We start from the raw sequence: 24,852 nt of genomic DNA, 5'->3' as shown, positions 1-24,852 counted from the left end.
TGATGAATGCAGACGGAGCGTGAATCAGTCCATCCACATGATGACAAAAATACTTTAAAATACTAAAAATTACTAGAGCAAACCCCCTCCCCCACCGAAATGTTCTCTAGCGAATTGGCTTACCTTTGGCATTTTACAGAACTTTCCGTTTCTGGCATCTTTTATGAACGCTACATCCAGCAGGTCTGTGTCCTAAAAAAGGAGAAGAGGAAACGCTCATCACATCTTCATTCACATACGATACACAGGGTCAAGACATTCTGAGGCCGCGAAAAAATAGCTGTCTCCAAACCGATGCGAAACATTTCAAGGACCTTTTCCAGTTTCACACCTGCCACCTGCGGCTGAAGGCTGCCGGCGAGGATGTCTGTGCGAGCGGCGTGCAGACAAATGGGCTTAAGGACGCATTTCCTCACATGGAAAATATGCAGCGACAACTTATGCATCTAAATAACACAAACGATATGAGTGACATGTTCCTGGTCTGTAAAAGTAAAAACTCATGAAATCTGATGTAGGATTCAGGCGCTTTGCCTCCAACTCGTCCATTGATTCCATTTATCCGCTGTTTACAAAGACCCACTCTAATGGGTTTTTGGGGTATTTTTCTGACATTTACTAAGAAAGTTAAGCTAAAAACTCAATTTTTTAGTATTTCTTCATTCAACTTGTTGTGAATCAGTGGAAGATGCTTCAGACACCGGTGGCTCATGGGTAACTGTCAGCAGTCACCTGACAGGACGCTTTGGAAGCACATCCCCTAAAACCTGATAAGAGGTGAATTTCTAATCAACTCCGGCCACTTTGCAGAAACTATGTTCTAGAATCTAGGATTATCATTGAAAATCTTTTATGGCAAAAAAAAAAATCCATTTTTTGGGTCTCAAATATTATAAAAAATGCACATGAGATCGTGGAGAGACTGTACATCAATACAGACTAAAGAGTTTCTCTTTTTTTTTACATTTTTGGTTGCCGGTGTGCCGCAGGATCTTTGTCAAGGAACAAGTGTACCTTGGCTCAAAAAAGGTAGAAAATTACTGTCCTAAGAAACGACAGATTTGATGATTTTGGCTAAAAATGTTATTATGCTAATAAAAAGACCACTGGGAAGGCTATGATTTGATCAAACGATGATCAGAGTGGGACTTTAAGTCTAACTATGAAAAAACTTTACATGTGTACAATCAGTGGCTGCTGCAGATTAGATTTGTTCATCTATAATTAAACACAGGGTTTTAGCCATCTTCATAGCCCTTAAAAGCCACAAATTTGCATAGCCATCGTGCAAAAATCACGCACAGCTGTGTAAGATTTACCGAATAATTGCACATGAACTACTTAAAATATTCATAAACTGCGTAATTTTCACGTAAAGACGCGACGGATGAAACTTTCAACAGACATCCACCCTCAATGACCATCCCAAGAAACATGCTTGTATCACAAAAGACTGAAATTTCACATGTGGAAAATGCGCAGATGGCTGTGCGACATGGCCTTTAGTGGCAGACTGGAAAGGGAAACGACATCCCACCACTGAATTTGATGTTCCAGCTCCAACGTTTCACACATTTTCCTGCCAGATGTAAAGTTGGGCGAAATGAAGCAAAGTGGAGCAAACCTCCCTGTTCTCCAGAGCCCCCCCCACCAGGCTTTGATATGAATCCAGGAACATGCAACTCCAAATGATCAGCCGAACCGGGAGAGGAGCATCTCCATGCTGCCATCAACATGTCAAACATTCATCCATCTGCTCTGGGTCCCCACTAAAAAAAACAACAAAAAAATAAAACATGAACTTTGCCTGAAACAGTCAGCCCAAGGAAATTCTTTAAGTTAACCATCTCCTTATTGCTTGGAATCATCAATGAAGAGACAAATTAACCCGACCCAGTCCAAAGTCCACAGGCAGACTAGAAGCCGAGTGGGCCGACTTGATCTCCATCCACATCGTTAACTCCTGCTGTTTCCATAAGGCTGATGTGAAAATGTACGTGAACATTCCTCCTGCCTCTATAAAAGATGATGCTATTTTCTTTTTTAATGCACCAATGAACCTATGAAAAAAGATCAACGTACTGGCTCCTTTCCTGCACTGGAAGAGCGTCTGTATGGTGTGTTCTGCTGTGCATCAATTATGCGCCTCCGACAGAGGCTCTGAGTCAAAGGTTAACGCCTACATCAGGCTGGCCTTTGAAGTCTCTTTGAGACGGAGCTCCACGTGGGGCCTGATGGAGCGCTGGGGCTTCAGGATGCAGCCGCTGCTGGCCTTTTTTTGTGCCCTCCAGCCCTGGAAAGTTAATGCCCCTTTGAGCTGGTCAAAGCACAAACGCTTAAACTCTTTAAAAAAGCGAAATAAATAAAAAACTGCCCCGTTTGGACTGTGAGAAGACCTTCAGCTTAGGGGTTTTCTGTTGGCGTGCAACTGATCACATTTGTTTTATGTTTTTGCAGAAAAATAAAAGCTAATTTTAGCCCGTATTTCCTTTAAAGATCATCTTTTCATCTATCTTTTAAAGCATTCCCAGTGGACTGTAATTAGGATTTGGCAGTTTTTAGCCAAAGTAAAAAAACCTTTTTATTTTAATTTTTAACCTGTGTCATTTGTTAGGACATAGTTTCTTCAGAGCGACAGGAGTTGCTGCAGCGCGACCCCGCCCCCTTTCCCTTCCCTGTTGCTGAAAGCTCAAACAGTGAGCTTGCGGCCTGCCCAGTGTATTTTATTATGATCTTTTTCAAACTGCATTTTTCGTGATTCACAATGATTGGAATTTAGAAAAAAAAACCAGAAAAATGTACATTTAAGCTTGTGGTAGGCATTCAATTCCTTTGTAATTTCTATCATTATGACTTTGCTTTCCACCACCTCCCCTCATTCTGTTCATCTGACAGTCATTCTTGCTCCCAGCTTTTCTCTGCATCAAACAGTGAGCTTGCATCCACAGCCCATTATGAGCCACAGCACGTTCAGGAAGCAGGCAGGGCCAGAAGCTGCAGAAATTAATGAACATGCTTAACCTGCGCTGGCCCAGGGCTCTGCTGTGCATTGTTTGTCTCAGCTGTGCACTATAGTTATCTCAACAGCTGCAACACGCTCCACTTTAGCATGAAGCACATGGAGAGCAGCAGGGAGGCTGCACACCGACCTCAATTCTAACCTTTTTCTCTCACTTTTTACATGCATGAGATAAGTGAACAATGTTTGCAGGTCTAACCTTCTGCATCCTTTAATTTGATTCAAACTAGCTGTGATGAAAGGTGATCAAGAAGAAGGCTCCTAATGAGAACCAGCACCTCATAGTGCTGACCGGCTGACTGTCTGGAAGAAACCAGCCTTCGCATCTTTAATGATGCAAGCGGGTGGAGGCAAACAGGTGGAGGAAACAGGAAAGTGAAGGTGGAGACATCGGGGAATGATAAAAAAAACTGCCCAGCTTATTAACCATGCTTGACAGCCTCAGCGGTTTAAAAGGACTCCATAAGGATGAGTGTAATTGGTGAACAAAGACACACCAGGGAGGACGAGCCACTGATGGAAGTAATTAAACATGTTCCTATAGGTTTTAGATCAACCGCACGTTCACGAACAAGCATCTGGAATAAAGAACAAATTCAGTCCGGATTATATGCAGAATACTGGCTGGTTTTTTTCTCACCTCAGTTCAGGAAAATGTTTTTTTGTTTGTTTGCATTCCGTTGCATCACATTTTTAGCTATGCTGCAGTTTGCCAACAACGCTCGCTAAAGCTGGCAGGTGGAGCCATGATATGGAAAAGCTTGGATTAAAGTTCACAAGGTTAACAAAATACAGATTGGGACGAAGATTTCTGCCTTCCAGAAAGAAAACCAACGACAAGTGTTACTGCAAATATCGAGGCAACAGCAGGGATTATTTGAAACTCAGCACCAACATTTTCTTAGATTATCACCCTATTCAGATCAAAATGTTGGCAACCCCACCCCCCCTTTCCCCTCCTCATTACTGAGAGCTCTCTGTTTACACCCTCTCCCGCTGTAGCAGAAGACATCACATCACTCCTGTGTTAGCTTCATTTTACTGGATCCCAGTTGATTCTAGAATCAAGTTCAAGATTCTCCTGTTAACCTATAAGGCCTGACATGGTATGGCCTCATCCTATATCAAAGACCTCACAGAGTCTTACCATCCAATCAGAACAATTCACTCACTAAAAGCAGAACTGCTTGTGTTTCCTAGAACTTGGAAAAAGCACAGCTGGAGGTAGAGTGTTTAGCCACCAAGCCCCTGCAATGCAACATCAGCCGCCCAGCGCTTTTCCCATCTTTTTCAAATGGCTCTTTTTTTTCTGCACCTGATTCGTTTGGATAAAGAAAAAACTTGGAAATGCAATTTTGAGCTTGATTTTCTATATATTTGTCCTCCATCATCAGAAAAGTGCCACATGATCGTGTTAAGAACAACAAACAACAAAAACAGCTTCATCGGAGTCATCAATGACTTTTAATCATTTTGAATCAGTCAGATTTTTTTTAAGGTATTCTAATGATTTTATATGTTTTATGTTGTTGTGCAGTATTGAAAGATGAATTTCTGTTCATCTCTCTCTCTGTCTCTATCCATCTATTCTATTTTATTCTATTCAGTTGTATTTTCACATTAAAGTTCACCCAAACCCCTCCAGAAGTCTCAGAGACCAAAATAATCTTCAGCAAAAATGACTTTATCGTCTGTTTCTCAGATTTCACTGGTTCACTTGAAAAGAATCAAAGGATCCAGACAGAAATCTGCATCTGTTGCCATAAACCGATGTCTTTTTCCCCGGAATAGAAAAAAACTTTCTAAAGCGGAGTCGATGTGAGTGGCCCTCAGTCGGGCTCAGCTGGCCCGGAAACATCTCCTCATGATGGAAAGCGGTTCATGATGAGCAGTACTTGGGTTGAGCATCACATCCTCTCCAGCAGCTCCTACAGCAAAACAGCGGCGGAGCCCCAAAGCTCTCCACCCGCTGTGGCAGACCGAGCACACATGTATTTCTGCATTGTACTGCAGCTAAAAAAAAAACGTCAAACTGCCAGTTTCAGGTCTGTCCTTTGAAAAAACTAAGATTCGAGATGACATTTCATGAATATTTTCTGTGAATCATCCATTACTCATGAGCTAGAGCGACTGGGGTTTTTAGCTAATTCCTCAAACTGGTGCCTGCTTGTCATCTCTCTCTCTAGCTTCCTGGCTCTGACGAACAGATCAGTATCGGCAAAACATTTGAACATTTTTTATGTGTAACAAAAGGGGGGCGTCCAGACTTCCTGAATCTCTAATGAAAGTCTTCTCCAAACCAGGAGAGACAGAGGTCTGAGCCTCAGCAGTGCACTGTTCAAAGTCAGCACATGTACATCATAAAAAACAACACAAAGTCTGTCAACTGTTCATGTATTTTTAACGTCACTGTCCTAGTATTTTCAGACATTAAAAGTAGGGTTGTTCCGATCAGATTTTTGGGGCCCTGATCTCATTCTAAGTCAATTGCTTTTGAGTATCTGACTATACAGAGTCCGGATCCCAGACTCTAGACATTAAAAAATGAACAAGTAAAAAATAAACAGAACCAGATCGTCCCCCATTTTTATGTAAATCACCTCGTTTTATCTTTTAACACCTATACAGAGTGCTTCTGTGTAGTATCTTTAACATTAAAGTACAAAAAGTGAAATTTAACGAGTAGAAATAGTGGAAATGTAGTTAAATTAAAAAAAAAGTTCATGTAAAATAAATAATTTTTCCTCCCCCCCCCCCCCCCCCCCCCATCATTGATATCATGCATCTGATTGGCCGGTCAAAGCAGCACATCTATTGGGTGACAATGAAAGGCTGCTGATTGGTTGACATTGGTTGAAATGTACTCGTAACTTGGGTTTTGCCAATAGTTGCGTTTTCATTACACATTTGTGCAAAACTGTATCGAACTTCTAGAAATGTAAAAAAAAACACAAATTCGTAATAAATCGTAATTGTGCGAATAAACACAAACCAAGTCATGTGATAAACCATTAAACACCATGGCGATGGATGTGAACAATACTTTGATTTAAAGCAGATACATTCAGATTCCTGCCACGGTCCCAGCGTTCGTCATCACCTATCAAAGGAGACGTCAGCGTCTTCTACAGATGAAGACATTTTGGGAAATGGCGGTTGGTATTTGTACAGAGGAGCTGTGGATCCAACAATCAATCAACTTTTGATGAGCTGTGTGACGCTGTGGGACCCTTTGTTGCATCCGCCGTGCAGCCAGTTCATTGCCATCTGGTTGCTTGCCATGTCATTCTAAAAGATTGATTCCATGTTTTGCTGAATTCAATTCGGCAAAAAAAAACTCCTTCAAGCAGAATAACTTTAAAAAAATGTTGTTTTTTTTCTCATTGTTCGTGTTTCCATTAGGCTAATTTATTAACAAAAAATCCAATTTGAGCAACTTCATAGTCAATGTAAACATGATCAATGTAAGGCTGCTGATTGGTCGATTTGGAGAGGCAAAAGAATTTTACTCATAACTTGGGTTTTGTCATCGATCATCAATGACATTTTCACACGTTGACAAACCATTTTTATGGACTGACAACATTTTCTACAGTGACAAATCCTTTTTATAGATGGACAACCCTTTTGCAACATATCTAACTTCATTTTTATCATACATTTCTAGAGTATCTCATCCACGAAATGTACTGATGTAAAATTAATCAGAAGTAAAAGCTAGTATCCATTTTTTGATTTTCTGCCAGAGAGCCACTATGAATGGGGTAAAAGAGCCACATGTGGCTCTGGAGCTTCATTTTGGAGATCAGAGCTGATCAAAATAATGAGAATAAACATACAGAATATCCCATCCCTGATCATTATGCAACATCCGGCTTCAATCACGCCTTAAAATCCGATTTCTGATTGCCTGATCAGATGGTGACACCCCTAACCAAAAGTGTGGCTTTGTTCAGTAAAATTCACAAATGTACGTCGAGGAAAGATGTAAAGACTTTAAACTTTCACCCCGTCCCCTTCCTGTTTGGCCACAATGTAGTGTAACATAAATATAGATTTAGGTTGTGAGCAAACGGAGGAAAACTGAGGGCAAAACGGAGTCATGCTGCATGCAGAGATCAGCAGATAAATGGCGGCGGGAGGGGGAGTGTGGCGGCGGTTGATAGCAGATATGTCGACATGCTTCACAAAGCGACCAGCGATAAAAGACAAAAAGACCGTATGGATCTTTGTTCCATACATCACACCTCAGATGAAAGCCCAGATTCACTAACTGAGGAAACTCAGAAGTGGTTTTTGACGGCGGTCTGTCATTTTTGAGGGTTTAGTTGCTGGGAACACTCACTGCCCATACAAACCGTAATTTCATTACTCATCTAATGAAACCTCTGACACACGTGCATGAAGACGGATGAAGAGTAGTGGGAGATGCTGGAGGGAGCAGCGCTGATAAATAGCAAAACAAAGCAGCCCGGCTCAGCTGTCCATCATCCTCTGTTTTATCTGTGATCCTGTCTCTGCTGCTCCTCCTCGCTGTCACACATCTCTCCTCCATCTCTGCCTCCGCTGTCTTGGAAGTGAGCCTCACTTTCCTCCCGCCTGACCTCTCGTTTGCTTGGACATCTGCCTCCTCTGGTCGTCTCCATCCATGCTTTAACGTTCCCTCCATCTTGACGAACAAAATCTCATCTTCACTCTCTAAGCTTTGCCATTTCCATCCAGAAGTTTATACAACCTTCTTCATTTTTGCTTCCGTCCCGGATTTGCCTCATTTAGGAAATGATAAGAAGAGACACGAACATCTGAGTGAGAGAGCAAAACTGCATGAATACCTGTATGCAAACCCCAGGGAAGACATATAACAGTGACCCTCTTTTCATCTTTTCTTAAAGCATTCCCAGTGGTATTTTAATTATGATGATGCCATTTATAGCAATAAACCTAGTTTCTGCAGAGTGGCACGAGTTCATCAAGCTACGTTCACACCAACGTTGGCAGTGCGCGTTCACTTTTAATGAAAAGTCTTTGCAAACGCGCATAAATGAGCTTTACAAGGCTTCAAAACTCTCATGTTCACGCAGAGCTACGCATGTTAAAAAACAACCGTTTTTTGACTCTACCTACCAAACTAGCGGCCACTAAATGTGCGTTGCAAGTTAGACCAATCAGGGACTTGGATTTGGTTGTGACAAGCGCACGGCATCGCTTTGAATTCATGGAAGCGCCAACCGTTTCATAATGGACAATCAAGGAGAAATGAATTATTCCAGTTTGTACCCAACCAACCGGAATTCTGCGACACCAAGTCTTTCATGTATCAGATTAGAGCTGAGACAGAAAAAGCCTGGTGCACCATTCACCAGATTTGCACCACTACAACTTTTCCCACCGCGCCTCTTCCCACTGTAGGTGGTGGAAATGCGCGAGGAAACAGCAGAAAAGGAAAGAGAAGAAAAACCCCTTCCTGCTTGTCCAGTGTGACCATCAGGGGCTAGAATGGTCGTTTAGCGCATCACAGGCACCATGTGTCTGTAGCTTCAGAATTCTGTGCGGATCAACCCCGCCCCCCTTTCCATCACCCATAACTGGTTCACTTTAATGGAACTAAATGTTTTCAGTCTGAAAACACCCTTAAAGATCAGGACAATGCATTTCTGTGTTCATCTTTTCTGTTCACACCTCCCTGCTGACTTTTTTTCACTGAAGAGCCGCTTGATTGGAATAAGTAAACGCTTAAGCTGGAAGAGGAGGAGGATGAAGGTCAGTAGAGAACAGCACGGTGGCTCTTAGCAACTAGCTAAAAGCTCTGCCAAATGTAATTTAGTCCTGAATCAAAACCAGCAGATCTGCATAATCTTTGTCGGTGGTCACTATGTTTTACACTTCTGTTCGATTTTAGGAAGAAAAACACCAAAATAAAAACTAGTTACTGTGGAAACAGTAGCTTCCTGTAACATTAAAGAGCAGCTTCAAAAAAGATGATGATGCTGAGCTCGGATGTCGTCAGGCTTCTGAAAAGAAAAGAGTAAACTAAAGATCGCAGCTTAAATTATGAACCACTTACACACCAGGGCTTCCTCTGGTGGTGATGGATAACAAACATTCAGTATGAGAGCTGGACTGAGAGACCCCCGCCCCAGTGATGTGCCAAACAGGAAGTGGCTTCAAGAAGCCAAAAGCCCATAGACTTCTGCAGAGGAATAAACATCTGTGACTCAGTCATTCTATTGGTCAGGAAAACCATCCTTGATCCTTTTTATCTTCTTCAATAATCCTCTTTCATTTTTTCTGTACATCAAGTTATTCAAGTCATAAACTGACCAATCAGACGCCTCAATAAAAGTAGGTGGAGCCTGTTGGCCCCCACATTCAAAACGGTTGACAGAGTTCGCGTAGCCTGCTTTCAAAGGCTAGGGGTGTGGACTCCCAATTGGCTTACTCCTGATTGGTGAAAGTGGTTGCCATAGTAACCCATAATGATAACAAAATGACTGGACCACTGACATTTAGCACTCGGTCTGTGGTAGTTCCCACATCCTTTTCATTTTAAGGAAACACGAGTCTGCATTATGGGTATAAAGGCTCCATGTCACATCCCATATCAGCAACTAAGATGTACAAGATCACTGAAAAATTAAAAATACATCTGAAATATATAGGAAATCTTAGATGAAAAACCATTATACTAATGAAATGGTTTTCTCATTTAATGAGCTTAATTCTTCTGTAAGTAGATTTGTTTTTCATAACGTTCTATGGTTCACAGTTAAATATTGAACCTGAACAGATTCACAACAGCTTTTATATCAGTTTCTACGTTCTAATCATTGACTGTATCTGAGAATTGAATCCAGAGAGCATGGTGTCACCCACAGGATGTGGTTTACTTCCAGCTCCAACCAAATCTAGGCAATTCAGTCGCCATCTTTCCGCATTAAGGACACCCCCATTTGGAGCCAGACCATTGGTCCAAGTCGGTCTCAGTATCTGTTGCAGGGGTGTCAAACTCGATCGCTCAGGGAGCCAGGTTTCAAAACACGCTAAAGGTTGTGGGCCGAACTTTTTTTAAAAATCATAAATATGAATAAAAATAGACTGAGAATATCCATAAAAATATGTACTGTCAAAATTAAAGAAGAATTAAAGTGAACATTAAAAGAAAAAAAACATTCATTTCTTTACTTTGATTACATTTTTTTTTAAATAAACATAAAATTTTAAATGTACCCAAATATGTTGCTATAAAAATTACAGAAATTCAAAATAGTTGGTGCTGAATAACAAAACAAACAAATCCTGGAATTATGAATAAAATTTGCGCTTTTCAGCAATAAATCAAATCCAGTTTTTTTTGCTCTAGTGTCATTTTATCAGAGCCTGATGCCTGGCATCATTTTTCTCCAACAAGTTGGTTTGTGTTTGAATTGAGGTCCTGTGTTGGAGATTCTCAGGATGGACTGCAGGAGCTCATCATTGAGACAACACCTGTTTGCTGGTGAGTCTCCATCTCTGAGAAGAGCTTCTCATGCAGAAATGACCTAAAGACCAAACATGCACATGGCTGGAGCTGCATGTAGACGGAGCGGGGGCATTTCTGCAGGAACGGAGAGAATGAAGCGTGCAGCCCTGCAGTGTTGCACTTTTGCTTCAGTGTGCCAAAACACTGCAGATCCATCAGCTCCATCTGAAGCTGCACAGGAGCAGCTTCCACATTGTCGCCAAACGGTTTCGGAGCAATTTAAAATTCATTTTTTGTTCTTCAAAGTTTGCAGAGCGCTGTGCAAACTCTGTCTGCTAAGCTACTCAGCAGAGTGCATGATCAATGTTTTTCTCATCTAAGACTTAGATGATATTCTTTCATTACAGCCACATTCCCTCCACAGATGAGACAAACGGGTTTACCAGTGATGACAGTAAACATTTGCTCTGCCTCCAATCGGTTTTAAAAGGCTCTGCTGTCAGGATCAACTTTTTCTCTTTGCCATTGCCAGGGCTAGCGGTTCACCAAGGCAGCTGCAGCGCTGCACTATGGGATCTGTAGTGAAAATGATGCCATTGCTCTATTTCATCGGGAGGTGAAGCACTGCATTATGGGATCTGTAGTCGATATGTTACCAGCAATGCATTAATAAAATAAAAATGAGCCGTTTACATGCACCACGTCTGTTTAACAACAGACTATTATTCCAAACAGCGTGTTTACATGACGCATTTTTATGCTGATCTGGCGTTAATTCCGATTTCTTTTGTCCATGTAACCGCAGCTGTTGCTTACTTGCTTAACTTTCAAACTTGACTTTCATACTTACAGTACTAACTGTACATCAGTGGCTCCATTTTCAAGAATGACAAGTCTTGCAACCAATCAGAGGTTAGGAAAGACGCGGGGAACCGGCTGGCAGCAACTCCCAACGTGGAGCGAGACTTTTGTGTGGGACGAAAGTGTGCTGCTTTGTTCCATTTCTAATCATGACATGCAGTCAGCACACGTGAGCGCCTGGATGTCAGAGCTTTGTTTTGTCTCTAACTGGGATGCCTCGTCTTCCCACATGGGACCCGCCAGCCAGCCAGCCTGCACAGCTGCTGCAGGCAACAGGGGGAAACATTTCCAACCCGAATGTCTGCTTCATGTCTCGGACGGTAATCTCTTAAGGATAAATAGGTGATGAATCTAGATGTAGACCTGTCACCACAGCTGCGTTTCCCCTGCCAGCATTAAACCAACAAAATAAGAGTCTGGAAAAGGCTTTTTATTTATTTATTTATTTAAAGCAAACATGACGTATTCAAAAAACTAAGATAATAAACATTATTCTTCATTTTTAACCCCTCGGTCACTGTGTGAACTCCATTTTCCGGGTCCTCCAGGTTCCCCGTTCCATCAAACCCACTTCAGCGGGGAGGGCAAATGTGTGGCCCACATTTGTGACACACTTATTTGCTGGAGCAAAAATGGGGCAGAAAGACAAGCGGGACAGTCGATCTGGAGATGGACGATCAATTCAATCCAATCGATTTCCTAGTTTACAAGAACTCATAGCGCTGACAGTAGAGACACGAGTCAGAACCATCGAAGGGTGACCTCCTTGTTTGGTTTCCACTCTCAAACTGTAAAATGGCTTAATTGGCCTGGAAATAATAAATATTGACCAAAAAGGCCAAAGCGGGTCCCTGATTGTGTTTTTAATAAGCGTCACAGCATCACTATTTTGTAGGAACTCAATGGAAATGATGCCCTTATCTGATAACAGAAACTTATCTAATGACATCATTACAAGTATTTTGCATAAAAGCAATGAATAATACGGAATAAATCTTGCTTAGAAGGATGGATCACAGTAAAATGTAGAGTTTCGGGCTTCAGAGAAGACATGGACCACTTAGCAGCATGCTCCTAAATGATTAACAAAAAAACCTGACTCATTGCTGTTTGTAAAAAATCAGCCCCTTTGATCTAATAACCGCCACGAACCTTTGAAAGTTCTTCTCTGGAACTGACCACATTAATGCGTGTGCAGGAAGGAAAGAGGCTGTTCAAGCGCCTGTAACTGCAGCTTTAACAAATGGGATCCGCCGTGTTTTCCATTCATGACCACGACTCTGCCAGCAGAATAAAAGTCACCCAGGCAGTTTGGGAAATGTGGAAAAAAAAAAGGACGGAAGCCCAAAAGGAGCAGATGAAACTGCTGGACATTTTGTATCATTTTGGAAACAGCAGAATTTGTCAAAATTTTGGAAAAGAAAAATTTTCTTCCAGTAAAATTTCACACACATGCCACCAGGTCAGGTCTACAACCTCAAACCAAGTTTCGTTCACCTTTGACCTCCAGAAGAGGCCGCCATCTTGATTTTTTAGTCCCAGCTACAAATTTAAACACCTAGGGATTTAGATCTATCGCCACCTAAATCTTTGGGAAAGAATGTTGGATTTAGACGTCGCAAATGTTCAATGGTTCCAAAAAAGTGGGGCTCTCCTGTTGCTCACTCTTTACCGAAATATTGTGAAAATGTAGAACATTAACTGTTGGCTCAAGCTAAACGAAACGATATGACATTTAGCATGAACTAATTAAAAATCTGGCCGTGGTTAACAAAAAAACCTGCGTTGCCAAGGAAATCCTAAAATTTACTTTTGCTAATTCTTCTAAAAATGATGTAGACTTATTCGTCACCACCTGGCAAACAAAAAATAAAATCGTTGCTATGAAGATTAACCAATGGAAAAGCTGCGATTCTGAAAAACGTGTTTTTTTTAATGAATTGGTCACAATTCAGACCAGGCAGGCAGAAGAGGAGAGTGAGGGGTGTGTAGCAGCCACTCAGCAAGTGGGAGCAGGTCAAACAAGGGATGGCGAGGGCGGGCAGCGCCTACAGGCCATACAACTCGCTCGCGGCTTCAGTTTGCTGTCTGCTTGACGAGAACATCTATTCAGAGGACTGTGCGGCTGCTCTAAACACCCCGTCTGTAGTTTTATTTACTTGTTCTGTTCTCCCTTTGTCAAAAGAAGAAAAGCGGTCTTTTTTCCTTTTTTTTTGACTGAAATCCCACTAACGACACATTTTTCCATCAGGCTTCTTCGCCTGAGGATTTGGGATGTGGATAATTTAAACCGTGAAGCTTTGACTTCAATATTCTTCCCAGTTCATTTCTCGTCCTGCTCTTAGTGACGGTGCAGATGAAACAAAAAAAAAACATAAAATAAAAAGGGCTGGAGAAATTCATCACCACAGGGAATTTCCAGTTAAATCAATTACACGAAGCTTCATTCTGTATTTTTACTCACAGAAAAAACATTTTGTATAAAAAAGAATCTGGGCTTTAAATTTTTGAACACTAGAATGAACGCCATCCCAGAATGAGGAGAAACGAGAGCGTTGGGGGTAAAAGCACCGGCTAGAACATTAAGGAAGTGTCTTCCATCGCTGAGAGCTTATCTACAGTGGAACTTCAAAGACTTTTGGCTGAATGCCTTTATTTGAAAGAGCTCTCTCAGAAAAGCCGCCACCTGGCTCTGAGCAGCGATGGCAGTCAAATTCACAGCAGCGGCGGTGGGGGGGTGGTTCCGACTACTTTGCAGTATAAAAAAAAAAACAAGCTGCAGGGATTGGATCGTCATGGCAACTGGGCTAGGTTGATGCGTCCACTGAAAAGGGAGAGGATGAAGGATAGAAAACACAAGCACCTCCAAGTTCTCGCTTACGTTTTCCAAGATGCATTTGTTTTATTTGTGTCGCTTCTGATTTCTATTTAGATCAACAGTTGCAAGGAAAAAAAAATGGGCTTGATGTTTGTACTTTAATAAAACAGAAAAGTTTGGGATTAATCCTAAAAGCTGCAAGATGTGGTTGGCCTTTGAAAGGTGAACATTTAGGGTGTAAATGTGAAAAAATCTTTTCTCAGGTTAACAAATGAACCGAATGTGACTCAGTTAAACAGAATCATCTGTAAAAAAAAAATAGTTTGGTCGTCTTGGAACCTTGGCGGCCACCGTGCAGGGTAGAAAAATGTAACTGGCACCTCCCAATTACGAATGCCGTCAACTGGGTTTTTGGGAATGCATCCTTTCAATGAGAAACAGTATCATAAAACAGCATTTATATTTATGTAATAAAAGATCTTATCCTCCTTTTATTCACCATGTTTAACCTTTTACTGCTTTGTTTTTATTTTGTATGTAAAAAAAACAAGAACATAACATAAAGGAATCAGCATATGAAATGACCGGACAAATAAATGAGTCATAAATAGCTTTAAAGACCAACTCTGATGAAAATCATGTTTGAGATGTTTTTATCATGTTCTTGTGGCTTTTTTCTGATGATAGAGTACAAATAGAAAAAGCTCGTGCTGCTTTTCAACAAGCTCCGCCCACATACCTGATCCAGGTAATCAGCAGTAGCTGGGGGGAGGGACCGATTCACAGTAAAGTATTTTTTTTTTATTTCTAAAACCTTCAAGCCAAATGCGAGAATGGAAGATAAGGAGACGCTACCAAGTGAGATATGAAACAAGATTAGATCATCTGTTTACCCGACAATGCAGAAATTCAATCATTAACACTCCCTCCCTCAGTAGAAGATAAGTAATCTGTAAATAAATTGAATATATCTATGTTCTAAGAAAGAGTTGCCCATCAGAATTCTGCACGTCGCTCATAGATGTGTTGTATTTTAATAACCTGACTTGATAACTACATGATATACCATTCAATGCCTTTGAGAAAAAAATGTTTCATAAAATGTAAATTCACTGTGAATTGATTATGTATAAACGAAGCAGGCTTTAAAGAAAGTTTACCAAAAGCATAATGAATGCTAACTTGTTTCATTAGCCTGCTGTCTGGCTTCACTTGTTCCCCTCAGAGAGATCGGTGTTTACAGACTCCGACGTCTCGCACACAGGCTCTGAAAAAACCAGGACATCTAATCTAAAACTGATATGTTCAATCTGCTCCACAGCTGGCGGCTCGCCGCAGAGCTGACATCTGCAGTCCGCTCAGAAATAATAAACTGCTCCAATTATCTGGCAAAGTCACACTGATCAGGAGGCCAGCTCCACCTCTTATGTCATCCGCTCGTGTTGTCGCGGCGTCCGTGCACTGAGAAAAGACTTCTTCTGCTCCTTTCGGTTCTTTTTCCTATTATTTTAGATCAATCTGCAGAGCCTGCTTCGCATACAAATACTTGACTTTATTATTTTGAAAGAGATGGAAAGGGTTTAGGTTTCACATTTGTTTCAGGGGCAAAAAGAGGCACAAATGAGGTTTATTTTTAGAACAACTGCTTCCTGTTTGGAAACCGGAAGCATTTTAGCTTCTAGTTTCTTGAAATAGAAAAACCTTTGGAACCTGATGCTGTTGACTTAGTGGTTGGTCGAAAAACTGTTGTAGAGGTGGAGCGGTCAGCCTCTGATGAGATCATGAAGGGTTCGGTACCCAGTCTGCTCGTCTACCACAAACACTTCATTGCTCCTGGTGGTTACAGGGTCACAACTGCCCTTACAGTTGGATACGGCCAAAAATTAAGGTCGTGGGGCACTTGGTGAAATTGTAAATTCTCAATCAGAAGATTACCCTTTTTCACTGATGTAAAAACATTTCCCATCTCCAGGATTTCAGCTCTGTGTTCATCCAAACAGGCCCTGATAAAACACTGAGTAGTTAGGAATAAGAAAGATCGTGAAACACTTTTTTCTTTCTGTTTATTTGATTCTATTAAAGACATTTTGATAAGAATGACGGTACTGCGATTTAGCTGCAACTAAAGCAGTTTTCTGAAAAGTCCCGCCCCTTTAACTGTCTCCACCAATCATTCTTGGAGGCTTAATCACACGTCATCAGTCTGACCAATCAGAAGTGGTTAGAGTCTTCACTTCCTTGTTCAAATTTAGCTCATAAAGTCTCTCTATTCCAACAAAAATACCAGCTAAAGCTCGTCTTTAGCGGTGTAGCTTTCCACAGAATCTGGTGTCAGACTGTGGAAACAGTGGACATAACCATGAAGCTCAGAGACGCGAGTCTTTCTGGCCTTCCCTACATCTCCCATGATGCATTGGCTTAAAGTGACAGCGTCTAAACGTCTTGAAACAACAACGAACAGACATCGAACAGTTTTTAAATCTTCTAACTTAACTTTTATTACATCTTTTAGAAAAAAACAGCTGCAACTTCCAGCTTTTTCTGCCACAATTATCACAAAAATGTACGTGAGATTGTGGCGGGATTGTAGATCAATACAGACTATGCGTTTCTCCTTTTTTTTAATTATTGGATGCTGGTGTGCCGCACGATTTTTGTCAAGGTTAAAGAGTGCCGTTGCTCAAAAAAGGTTGAAAAAACTGGTCTAGACAACCAGAAGGTAGATTGTGTTGGCATTGTACGGGACTTAACGTATAACGTGCACAGCCAGTGTGTGCAGCATCTGTGTGCGGTCGGTAAGGAGCCAACATCAGTATACTGTATACTGACACCTTCCTAAGGACTAAAGTGTGGTGTTAGGATAGCATCACCTGTAGGTCATAAGTGCGCGTTACTTCTATTAGCCTTACAAGTACGTCGCGATACTCTTACCACACACGACAATGGTACTTTCCATTTTTATAATGTCCCTTATGGTGGCCATAGGAGCCTGCATGGGAGCCCATACATCTGACTAAGGCCTTAGCACCTTACATGGCAGCTTTGCCATAATCAGGGTTCAAATAATCCATTTTTTACGTGTTAAAATGGCTCATTTGGACCAAAACAAAAACTGCGGGTTAATAAAGGCAGAGGAAAGCACTACCTACTATCCTCCTATAGCAGCAATGTAAATGTGTTCTCTGTAGAGGAAATCTCTAAACCTGAATATCTCCCAACTACTTCAGACGACTCAGTGAACTATTGGTTTCTACAGAGACGTTGGGGGCTTTTCAATGACACCAAATGTAGAGGGGTGGCAAAGTGGTTAGCACTCTTGCCTCACAGCAAGAAGGCCCCCGGTTCGAGTCCCAGCTGGGGGACCTGAACCAGAACACCAATGGGAGTTAGCATGTTCTCCCCTTGCAAGCGGAGGTTTTTCTCCCGGGACTCCGGCTTCCTCCCACCATCCAAAAACATGCTTCATAGGTTAATTGGTTACTCTAAATTGTCCATAGGTGCGAATGCGACTGTGCATGGGTGTGTGATTGTGGCCCTGCAACAGATTGGCAAGCTGTCCAGGGTGTCCCCCTCATGGCCCACGAGTGCCTGGGATAGGCTCCAGCAGCCCCGTGACCCCGAAAGGGACAAAATCAGGTTTAGAAGACGACTGTATGAAAATTGTCACAAGGATACAACAATTTACCATCTTGAGGCACTTTTAAACTTTACTGTCATACAAACCAACCCAGACCGTTTTGGAAAATGAATCTGACATTTTTGCGGAATTTTTCCAGGGCAAGGCAGGGAGAGACGGAGGAAGCAAACACTGACCCTTTTAGCCACGTAGGGATGCAGCGCTAAGCGAACACTTTAAATATCAAGCATGCAAATGCCCAACTGACAGCTACAGCTACACATTTAAATCTATTCAAATCTTGGCTGTGTGAGTGACAGGGAGGTGGAGCAGGAGCTGCTGAGTTCATGAGCCCCACCCATGACGCTCAAGCGCTCAAAGTTCATACTTTGGTCATTCACTGTGAGGTAAGATGACTGTCAAAATGAAACTCATAGACAAAGTTGAGCACAGCTTTGCATTAAAATACGAATATCAAATTTAGTTTTAACACGTCTGTTGAAAACACGATTTGTTATTGTTTTAATTATGACTTATTTTATTTAAAAAAAAAGAAATTTCCTGTCAAAAATATGTCACAGGGTTGCGGACATATATACACATCAATTCAACTAAGTGTGCATGCGTAGAGACTCATTTGTATAACTAAAATACAATTAAAATTAAATGTATTGATGCCGGGCAGGAATATCAATGCTTCCACAACTGTTGTAATAAATAACAGCGTTCTGTGTCGCTTTTCCAGAGGCGTTTTGTTGTTTCCAGGTGTAAACAATCTACACACAGTCCGTTTCATTTGGCAGCAGAGATGTCAGTACAATTAATAGGGTAAAAAAAAATTCAAGTCTGTCAGAAAGGTTTGATAAGAAGACAATAACACAAAAAATAAGTGAGTTAACTCGGGGCTAAAGGGACTGGCAGCATACCACTGCACCAGTTTAAAGTAAAAAGTTACATCTCTAGGATTAAGATACACAACTTTCTATCTTTTTCCCTAACAGCGACTGAGCTTTTATTTAGCTTTATCTAAAGTTAAAGTCCAATTATCTACACCTAGGTGTGTTAAATTTGTTCTCCACATTTGGCCCCTCCCCTGGGGGAGCGGTGAGCTGCAGACACAGCCTTGCCAGGGAACCGTTTGGTGGTTTAACCCCCTAATCCAACCCCTTCATGCTGAGTGTCGAGCAAGGGGGCATTGGGCCCATTTTTAAAGATTTTGGTATGACTCGGCCTGGATTTGAACTCACGACCTTCCAGTCACAGTCCCACACTTTTTTGTTTTTGGACTATGGGGGGAAGCTGCAGTGCCCGGAGAAAACCCAAGCATGCACAGGCAGAACATGCAAACAAAAAGGTCCCAGCCTGGGTTTAAAGTTGTTTGCATTGTTTTGTTTGGTAGTATTTATGACATCTCTACTGCGTCATAAAGGCTGGTGACAATTTGATGTGGCTGTCGCTGATAATGCTTAAAAACTGTCCATCGGTGCCTGACTGTTCTCCATGGTGGATGTGTCTTTTATTCCTCTAATGGTGAAAAGTCGTATTCAAAACCAATTAAAGCTGCATTCAACACAGAAAAAGGTGTATTTATAATAGAGAATTGTTGTGTTCAAAACAGAGAAAAGCTCCATTCAAAATAGAGACAAGTCGCATTCAAAACTGAATAAAAATTGTATTCCGAAAAGAGATAATTCGCATTCAAAACCGAGAAAAGGCGTATTTAAAACAGGAAGAGGTTGTGTCCCGACTAAACATAAGAGAGCCGAAGGCCTTTTGTGTTGGACATATTTTAGTTTAACAGGGGTTATGTATCTTCAGACACACCAGAGGTTTGTCTGAATAAACCCCTTTTGTAATCTTGGCTAAACTTTATTTATCTTAATTATATTTGTAACAGTTTTTTGTTGGACAGGACAGGAAAAAAAGGAAGGAAGAAGAGTGAGGGATGTTAGAGAGACAGGGGGGTCAAAGGAGGATGATTATGGAGGGGGGGTTAAACCATGACACAGCATAAAGCAACAAGTTGCTGGAAGTTTATAACCATTATGGTCAGGTGTAGATGTACAGCAAATCTAGAAGGGGCGAGGCCTGTCCACACACACGCTCAAATGTTACAAACATACCTGTTGGTTCCAAAAATGTTCACATGTCAACATGGACACCAGGGGTGTCAAACTCAAATTCACAGGGGGCCAAAATGAAGCAGTGAAGTAAAGTCACGGGTCAAACTCAATATTTATTGAAAAATTAACTGCAACTGACTACGTTTGTCTTCTTAGGTCACATTCTTTCGTTAAAGCCACGTTAGCTCCACCCACAAGAAAAGCAGGTCTGTCTTTATACTCGGGAACAGATAATCTGCCTCCAACCCGTCTTCAAAGCTACTGTTGTCCGTCTTTCTTTTGGTCATTTTGGTGGAGGCTGAAATGAATTTGTCCGATGTGACAGAGCATGGCTGTCAGTGACTGTCAACAGAAAAAAGGAGCGCTTGCCGCTTTTGAGTGTGCGCCAACGTACTAGCAAAGCATTGTGGGATTTGTAGTGTTAGCGGGACATTATGTACAGCGGGTCAGCTCCAATGCTCATTTGATATGATCTCGCGGGCCAATTATAATTACCCTGCGGGCCGAATTCAGTTTGTGCAAAGTGAGCTAACACCTGTGCTCAAGTGAGTGTTTCTGTTCCTCTAAGGTGGTTGATAGACTGTAACAAGAAGGAGGGAGCGTGTCCACCATCTCTACACCACAGGACCCCCCCCACCCCCACCCCCCCCAACAACCGCCCGCTGGTTGTTCTCTGTTTATCAGAAAGGTAATTTTCAAAACAGAGATACATCACCTTCAAAATAGAGAAAAATCGTGTTAAAAACCGAAAATAGCTGCGTTCAAAACCCTGAAACATCACATCCAAAACAGACAAATCAAATATAAAACCAAATCTTATACAGACCGTGCACTTTGTTTATGAGCACACTTTTCATTTGGACGATAATCTAACCCCACAATTCTTGTTTATTCTTTTTTCAAACCAAAACAAAACAAAAGTTCTACAACATGAGTACTATGAAAATGAAAAAAAAAAAGTTTGTCTCATTCTGCAAAATGACTGTAAATAATCATTGGCTCTAAAGAAAATACTGATGCAAAATCAATTTTCCCCGATCACTGTGTCTTACTAGCGCAGATAACAGGTGATGTTGGGGAGGATAATAAGCACGGGCAGTAATGACGGAGAGCCCCGGCAGAGGTAAAGGCAGCTGAAACGCAGACACAGAATTGAGCATAAACAGGAGAAGGACAGGAAAGCAGGCCTTTCAAATGAGTCAATTTACTGTAATGACTGCTCACAGCTCCACTTCAGAATTTCATTAAGCTTTTTCCCTGAAAGCTCCGCAGAGTTTTTTATTTTATTTCTTTCTTTAGTTGTATTTTTTGAAAAGGCGGTGTAATTTTCGGAGCACATCGCGCCTCTTGTTGCCCTTCAGCGGTGGGCCAACAACACGGCAGTCTGGGATCAACATAGCATTCATCAGCTGTGAATAAATGGGGCGAGAACAGGCCAACAACACCGTTAAAAATACCTGGACCCAGGAGACGTCATGAAGGTCGTTGGTCCTCTTCTATCTGCTGCCGTCGTTTCTACAGACGATTGAAAACTTCATGCTCACCAACACTTAACGGTAAAATACAGCGACATCTGTTTTTGTCTTATTTGACAATAAAAAAGTAAAATAAAAAAATCGTAAAAATCCACACAAATATGCAAACAAGCCTGATAATAGTCATGGAAAACATATAGAGCCTTGTTGGTCTCATACAAAAGCCAAACCTGATTCATTTCTTGAGCAAAGTGAGGTAAAACTAAAAATGACGTAGAACCTGAAACGTGCGTGATTATTGTGCTATTGGGCATCAATTATGTAATTAGAACATGATATGTGCGCTGTACACGCAATATAAAACTTAAACATTGATGGTACATGCGTGAAAAGTCTGTTAGACATACGTGGCGAGGTCATGGAAAGCCACAAATTTACGAATGGATCTTGCAAAAATCACATCTGTGCACATCGACGAATGACGAACGCAAGAAACATTTATGATTTACACATATAGCACAAAAGACCAACATTTTATACATGGAAAATGTATATAGTGGCTTCGTGACACGGCCTTTAGAGGCAAATACTGCTACTTACTGACCAAGGGCAACTGCTGCACGCACGGGGTGTGCACGTGACACGCAGGTGCCCGTAGGACATCCAAAAAAACGATACTCTGATTTCCTCGTTTCTAACAGTCAGGTAGTTCACAGGACTTGTGGGGGTCAAAAAAATGTTCCCTACGGCCCGTCGCCCGCAGCATTAACATTTTTTCTCTATGGGTTCACTGAGTGTACCACCTGGCTGAAAAAAGGTTTGACAACTTTTCGCCCGTATCCACAGCTGCGACCAAGGCTGTTGTCAGGGAGTCACTGATGAAGGCGGATGACATTATTGGCAAATTTAGACACTAAACGTGGACACCATGTGATCAAGCAGGATAGAACTCAGAGTCCAAGAAACCGAGTGGATCTAACCTGAGAGATCTTAGTGTTGCGCAACAGACAGCAGTAGTTCCTGCAGTTTGCAGAGGGAGCCAGAGCCTTCAGCAAAAAGGCTTTTCTTTCTTAGATTGGACGACAGATGCTCTCTCTACCTTCGAGGCCTCTTTTTTTTATTTTTTTGAAAAGATAGTCTGAGGCACGCCTGTAGATTTGCTGCAGGGGGGTCATCCTCTGAGCGCCGAGTCTGCTTCCTCACTGCACATCATCTCATTCAGCTTTTTATTTTTCCTGCTGCTTTATACTACGCAACTTTATTAAACCCTAAATATGACAATGGGTCGTAGATTTAAAGTCCCTTCTGATCTATTTTCAAAGCGTTCCCAATGATATCTTAATTATGATTGTCGTTTTGAGCCAAGTTCATCATAAATGTGTTCATGATAAAAAAGTTGTGGGTGGGGCGGTTGGCGCCGTCACCAATTTGTAATTGCTCTGCCGCTAGCTTACAGCCCCTCACATCCCAGACTAACAATATTGCTGCGACAAAAGCAATGTCGGAGATATCCAGTTTGGATCCAGATTCCAGCTCAGACGAGGTAAAAAATAAAAAAAGACGTTCATGGATCCATTTGTCTGCAGGTGGATGCATCAGAATGGGGCGGAGCCCAGCATATTTTCTATATTTTCAATCGTTATCTTTTTGTCTGCTCCTGATTCACAACCATTTCCATAAAGAAATACTAATGCGCGATTTTAAGCTCGATTTTCTTTATACAAGTCCTCCATTGTACCAAAAATGCCACATGAACATGTTTAAACCACCAAAAATTCCATTTTTAATCAGAGTGGGTCTTTCAATATTTCCTCTGTATAAAGACAATACATTTAAATGTCACTTTTTGAAGGAAAAACATCTCATATTTCCCTGATTTTTTTAATCATTTTTATTCACATCGTCAAAAATTCAGCGTTTCAGTCTGGAAATGGAGGCGGAGCTCTGACGGATCCAACCAGAGTTTGATTGATGCTGCATCAATGTTTCCGTTGCCCTGGCAGAGAGTCTGCGGCGGCTGTGGGATTCACTCTGAACGGCGCTGGCACCAAAGAACCTCTAAGCAGCCAACCGGCTCAGAAACCTGGTCCCCCACAAAGCTTTTTTTTTTCTGTTTTGTTAATGGACCTCAGCGGAGGAAATGAAAAAGACCAATGATCCTCCTCCTCCTCCTCCATGGTGTCCCCTGTTTGTGTGTGGAGCATGTGATGGCCAAGCCATTAATAAAAAAGCACTGAATCAAACTCTGGGAAAAACAAGTGCGACCCAGACAAAGCCCGTCCGAGTCACCCACAAACGGCTAATCCTGAGAGGTTTGGCCAAAATGGAATCAATTTAAACTTCCTCTGCTGTTGTGTGGCGGTTTTTCTGAAAGACGCATACAGGCCTGGCACTGCCAAATCCAGGCGCCATGGCTACAGATTCTCCACCGCTCACTTCAAAGCAGAGATTTACTCGCTGCATTGTCCGTGTGTGCACAGTAGACTTTATAAAAGCTCAGAAATAAAACTTGATGAACAAAACACTTTGGTGAAGTTGCTCCCGCTGTTCCACACACAGCAGGTGGTGAGCGCGGTAAAATATTTAGGAGCAACAGCGGTGACTGAGCCGACCTTTAGCAATGAGCTATGATTCTTTTTAACAAACCCGAACTCACTTGAGGTGACTCATACCTTCTTTCAGAGGCGCCTTTATTCAAGAACTGCACCGCCTACAGCGTTTATATCTGTTCTGGTGGCAGTTCTCATTTATGGCCAAAGAATTTTTAAGGTCTAGGAAAGTTTTCAAAGTAGATTTCCATTTTTTAGTTTGGCCGGATTTTAGTTTTCCCTGATGTTTTTGATTTTGTTACTAAATTTGTTGTTTCACTTTAACAGATGGATTGAATTATTCTCAGACAGAAGAGCTTGAATTCCCCTCATTGATCCCAAACGCTGAAGCCCTAAAATTCTGGCAGAATCCTGGATTGTTTTCAATTCGGTTTACAAGGGTTGCAATTATTTTTTTTTAATTTTCTTTTAAAAATCATTATTTGGACAGGAAAAACTCTCTCAAAAAGCTAGGAATTTCACCGGAACACATGTAAATAATTGATTATTGCATTATAAAGTAGCTTAAAGCTGCTGTTTTGCCAAGAGAATAAAAGTCTGTGATGAAAATTGTGTTTTTGATATGTCCTTGTGACATTTTTATCAGATGATGGAGGACAAACAAAGAAAATCAAGCTTAAATTTGCATTTCTGAGCTTTGCTTTATTCAATTTGTTGTGAATCAGGGGCCGACAAGAGAAAACGTGTTTGAAAAAGAAACACAGGCAGAAATGTGAAGGTTATCTGCTGTAAATCCAAGTATTGCTCACATCCATGTTTATGAATGACTTATCACATGAATCATTATTTTGCGGGATTGAATTTGTTATTTTTTTACCCATGGCAGGTCACAGGCTCCATACATTTTCACCTACATGGTGTAAAACACATTT

At 41.5% G+C, this 24,852-nt stretch overlaps 1 protein-coding gene across 4 annotated transcripts in view; it reads right to left on the bottom strand.

The window, feature by feature from the left end:
• Window positions 1-24,852, bottom strand: part of plcb1l (phospholipase C beta 1-like) — a 192,232-nt gene that overhangs the window by 81,190 nt on the left and 86,190 nt on the right. For all 4 annotated transcript variants that reach the window (XR_002872859.2, XM_078943207.1, XM_023952847.2 and 1 more), the window contains one exon: window positions 124-192. Coding sequence is in view for 3 of the 4 variants with exons in the window: in XM_023952847.2 (XP_023808615.1) it covers window positions 124-192 (69 nt within the window). In the remaining variant the exon portion in view is untranslated. The remainder of the gene's footprint in view (window positions 1-123; window positions 193-24,852) is intronic.

This window comes from Oryzias latipes, chromosome 24, assembly GCF_053564925.1.
Source record: "Oryzias latipes strain Hd-rR chromosome 24, Olatipes_Hd-rR_3.1".
NCBI classification, from domain to species: domain Eukaryota; kingdom Metazoa; phylum Chordata; class Actinopteri; order Beloniformes; family Adrianichthyidae; genus Oryzias; species Oryzias latipes.
The sequence above is the reverse complement of the archived record's forward strand: the minus strand, read 5'-3'. Positions and strand labels throughout refer to the sequence as shown.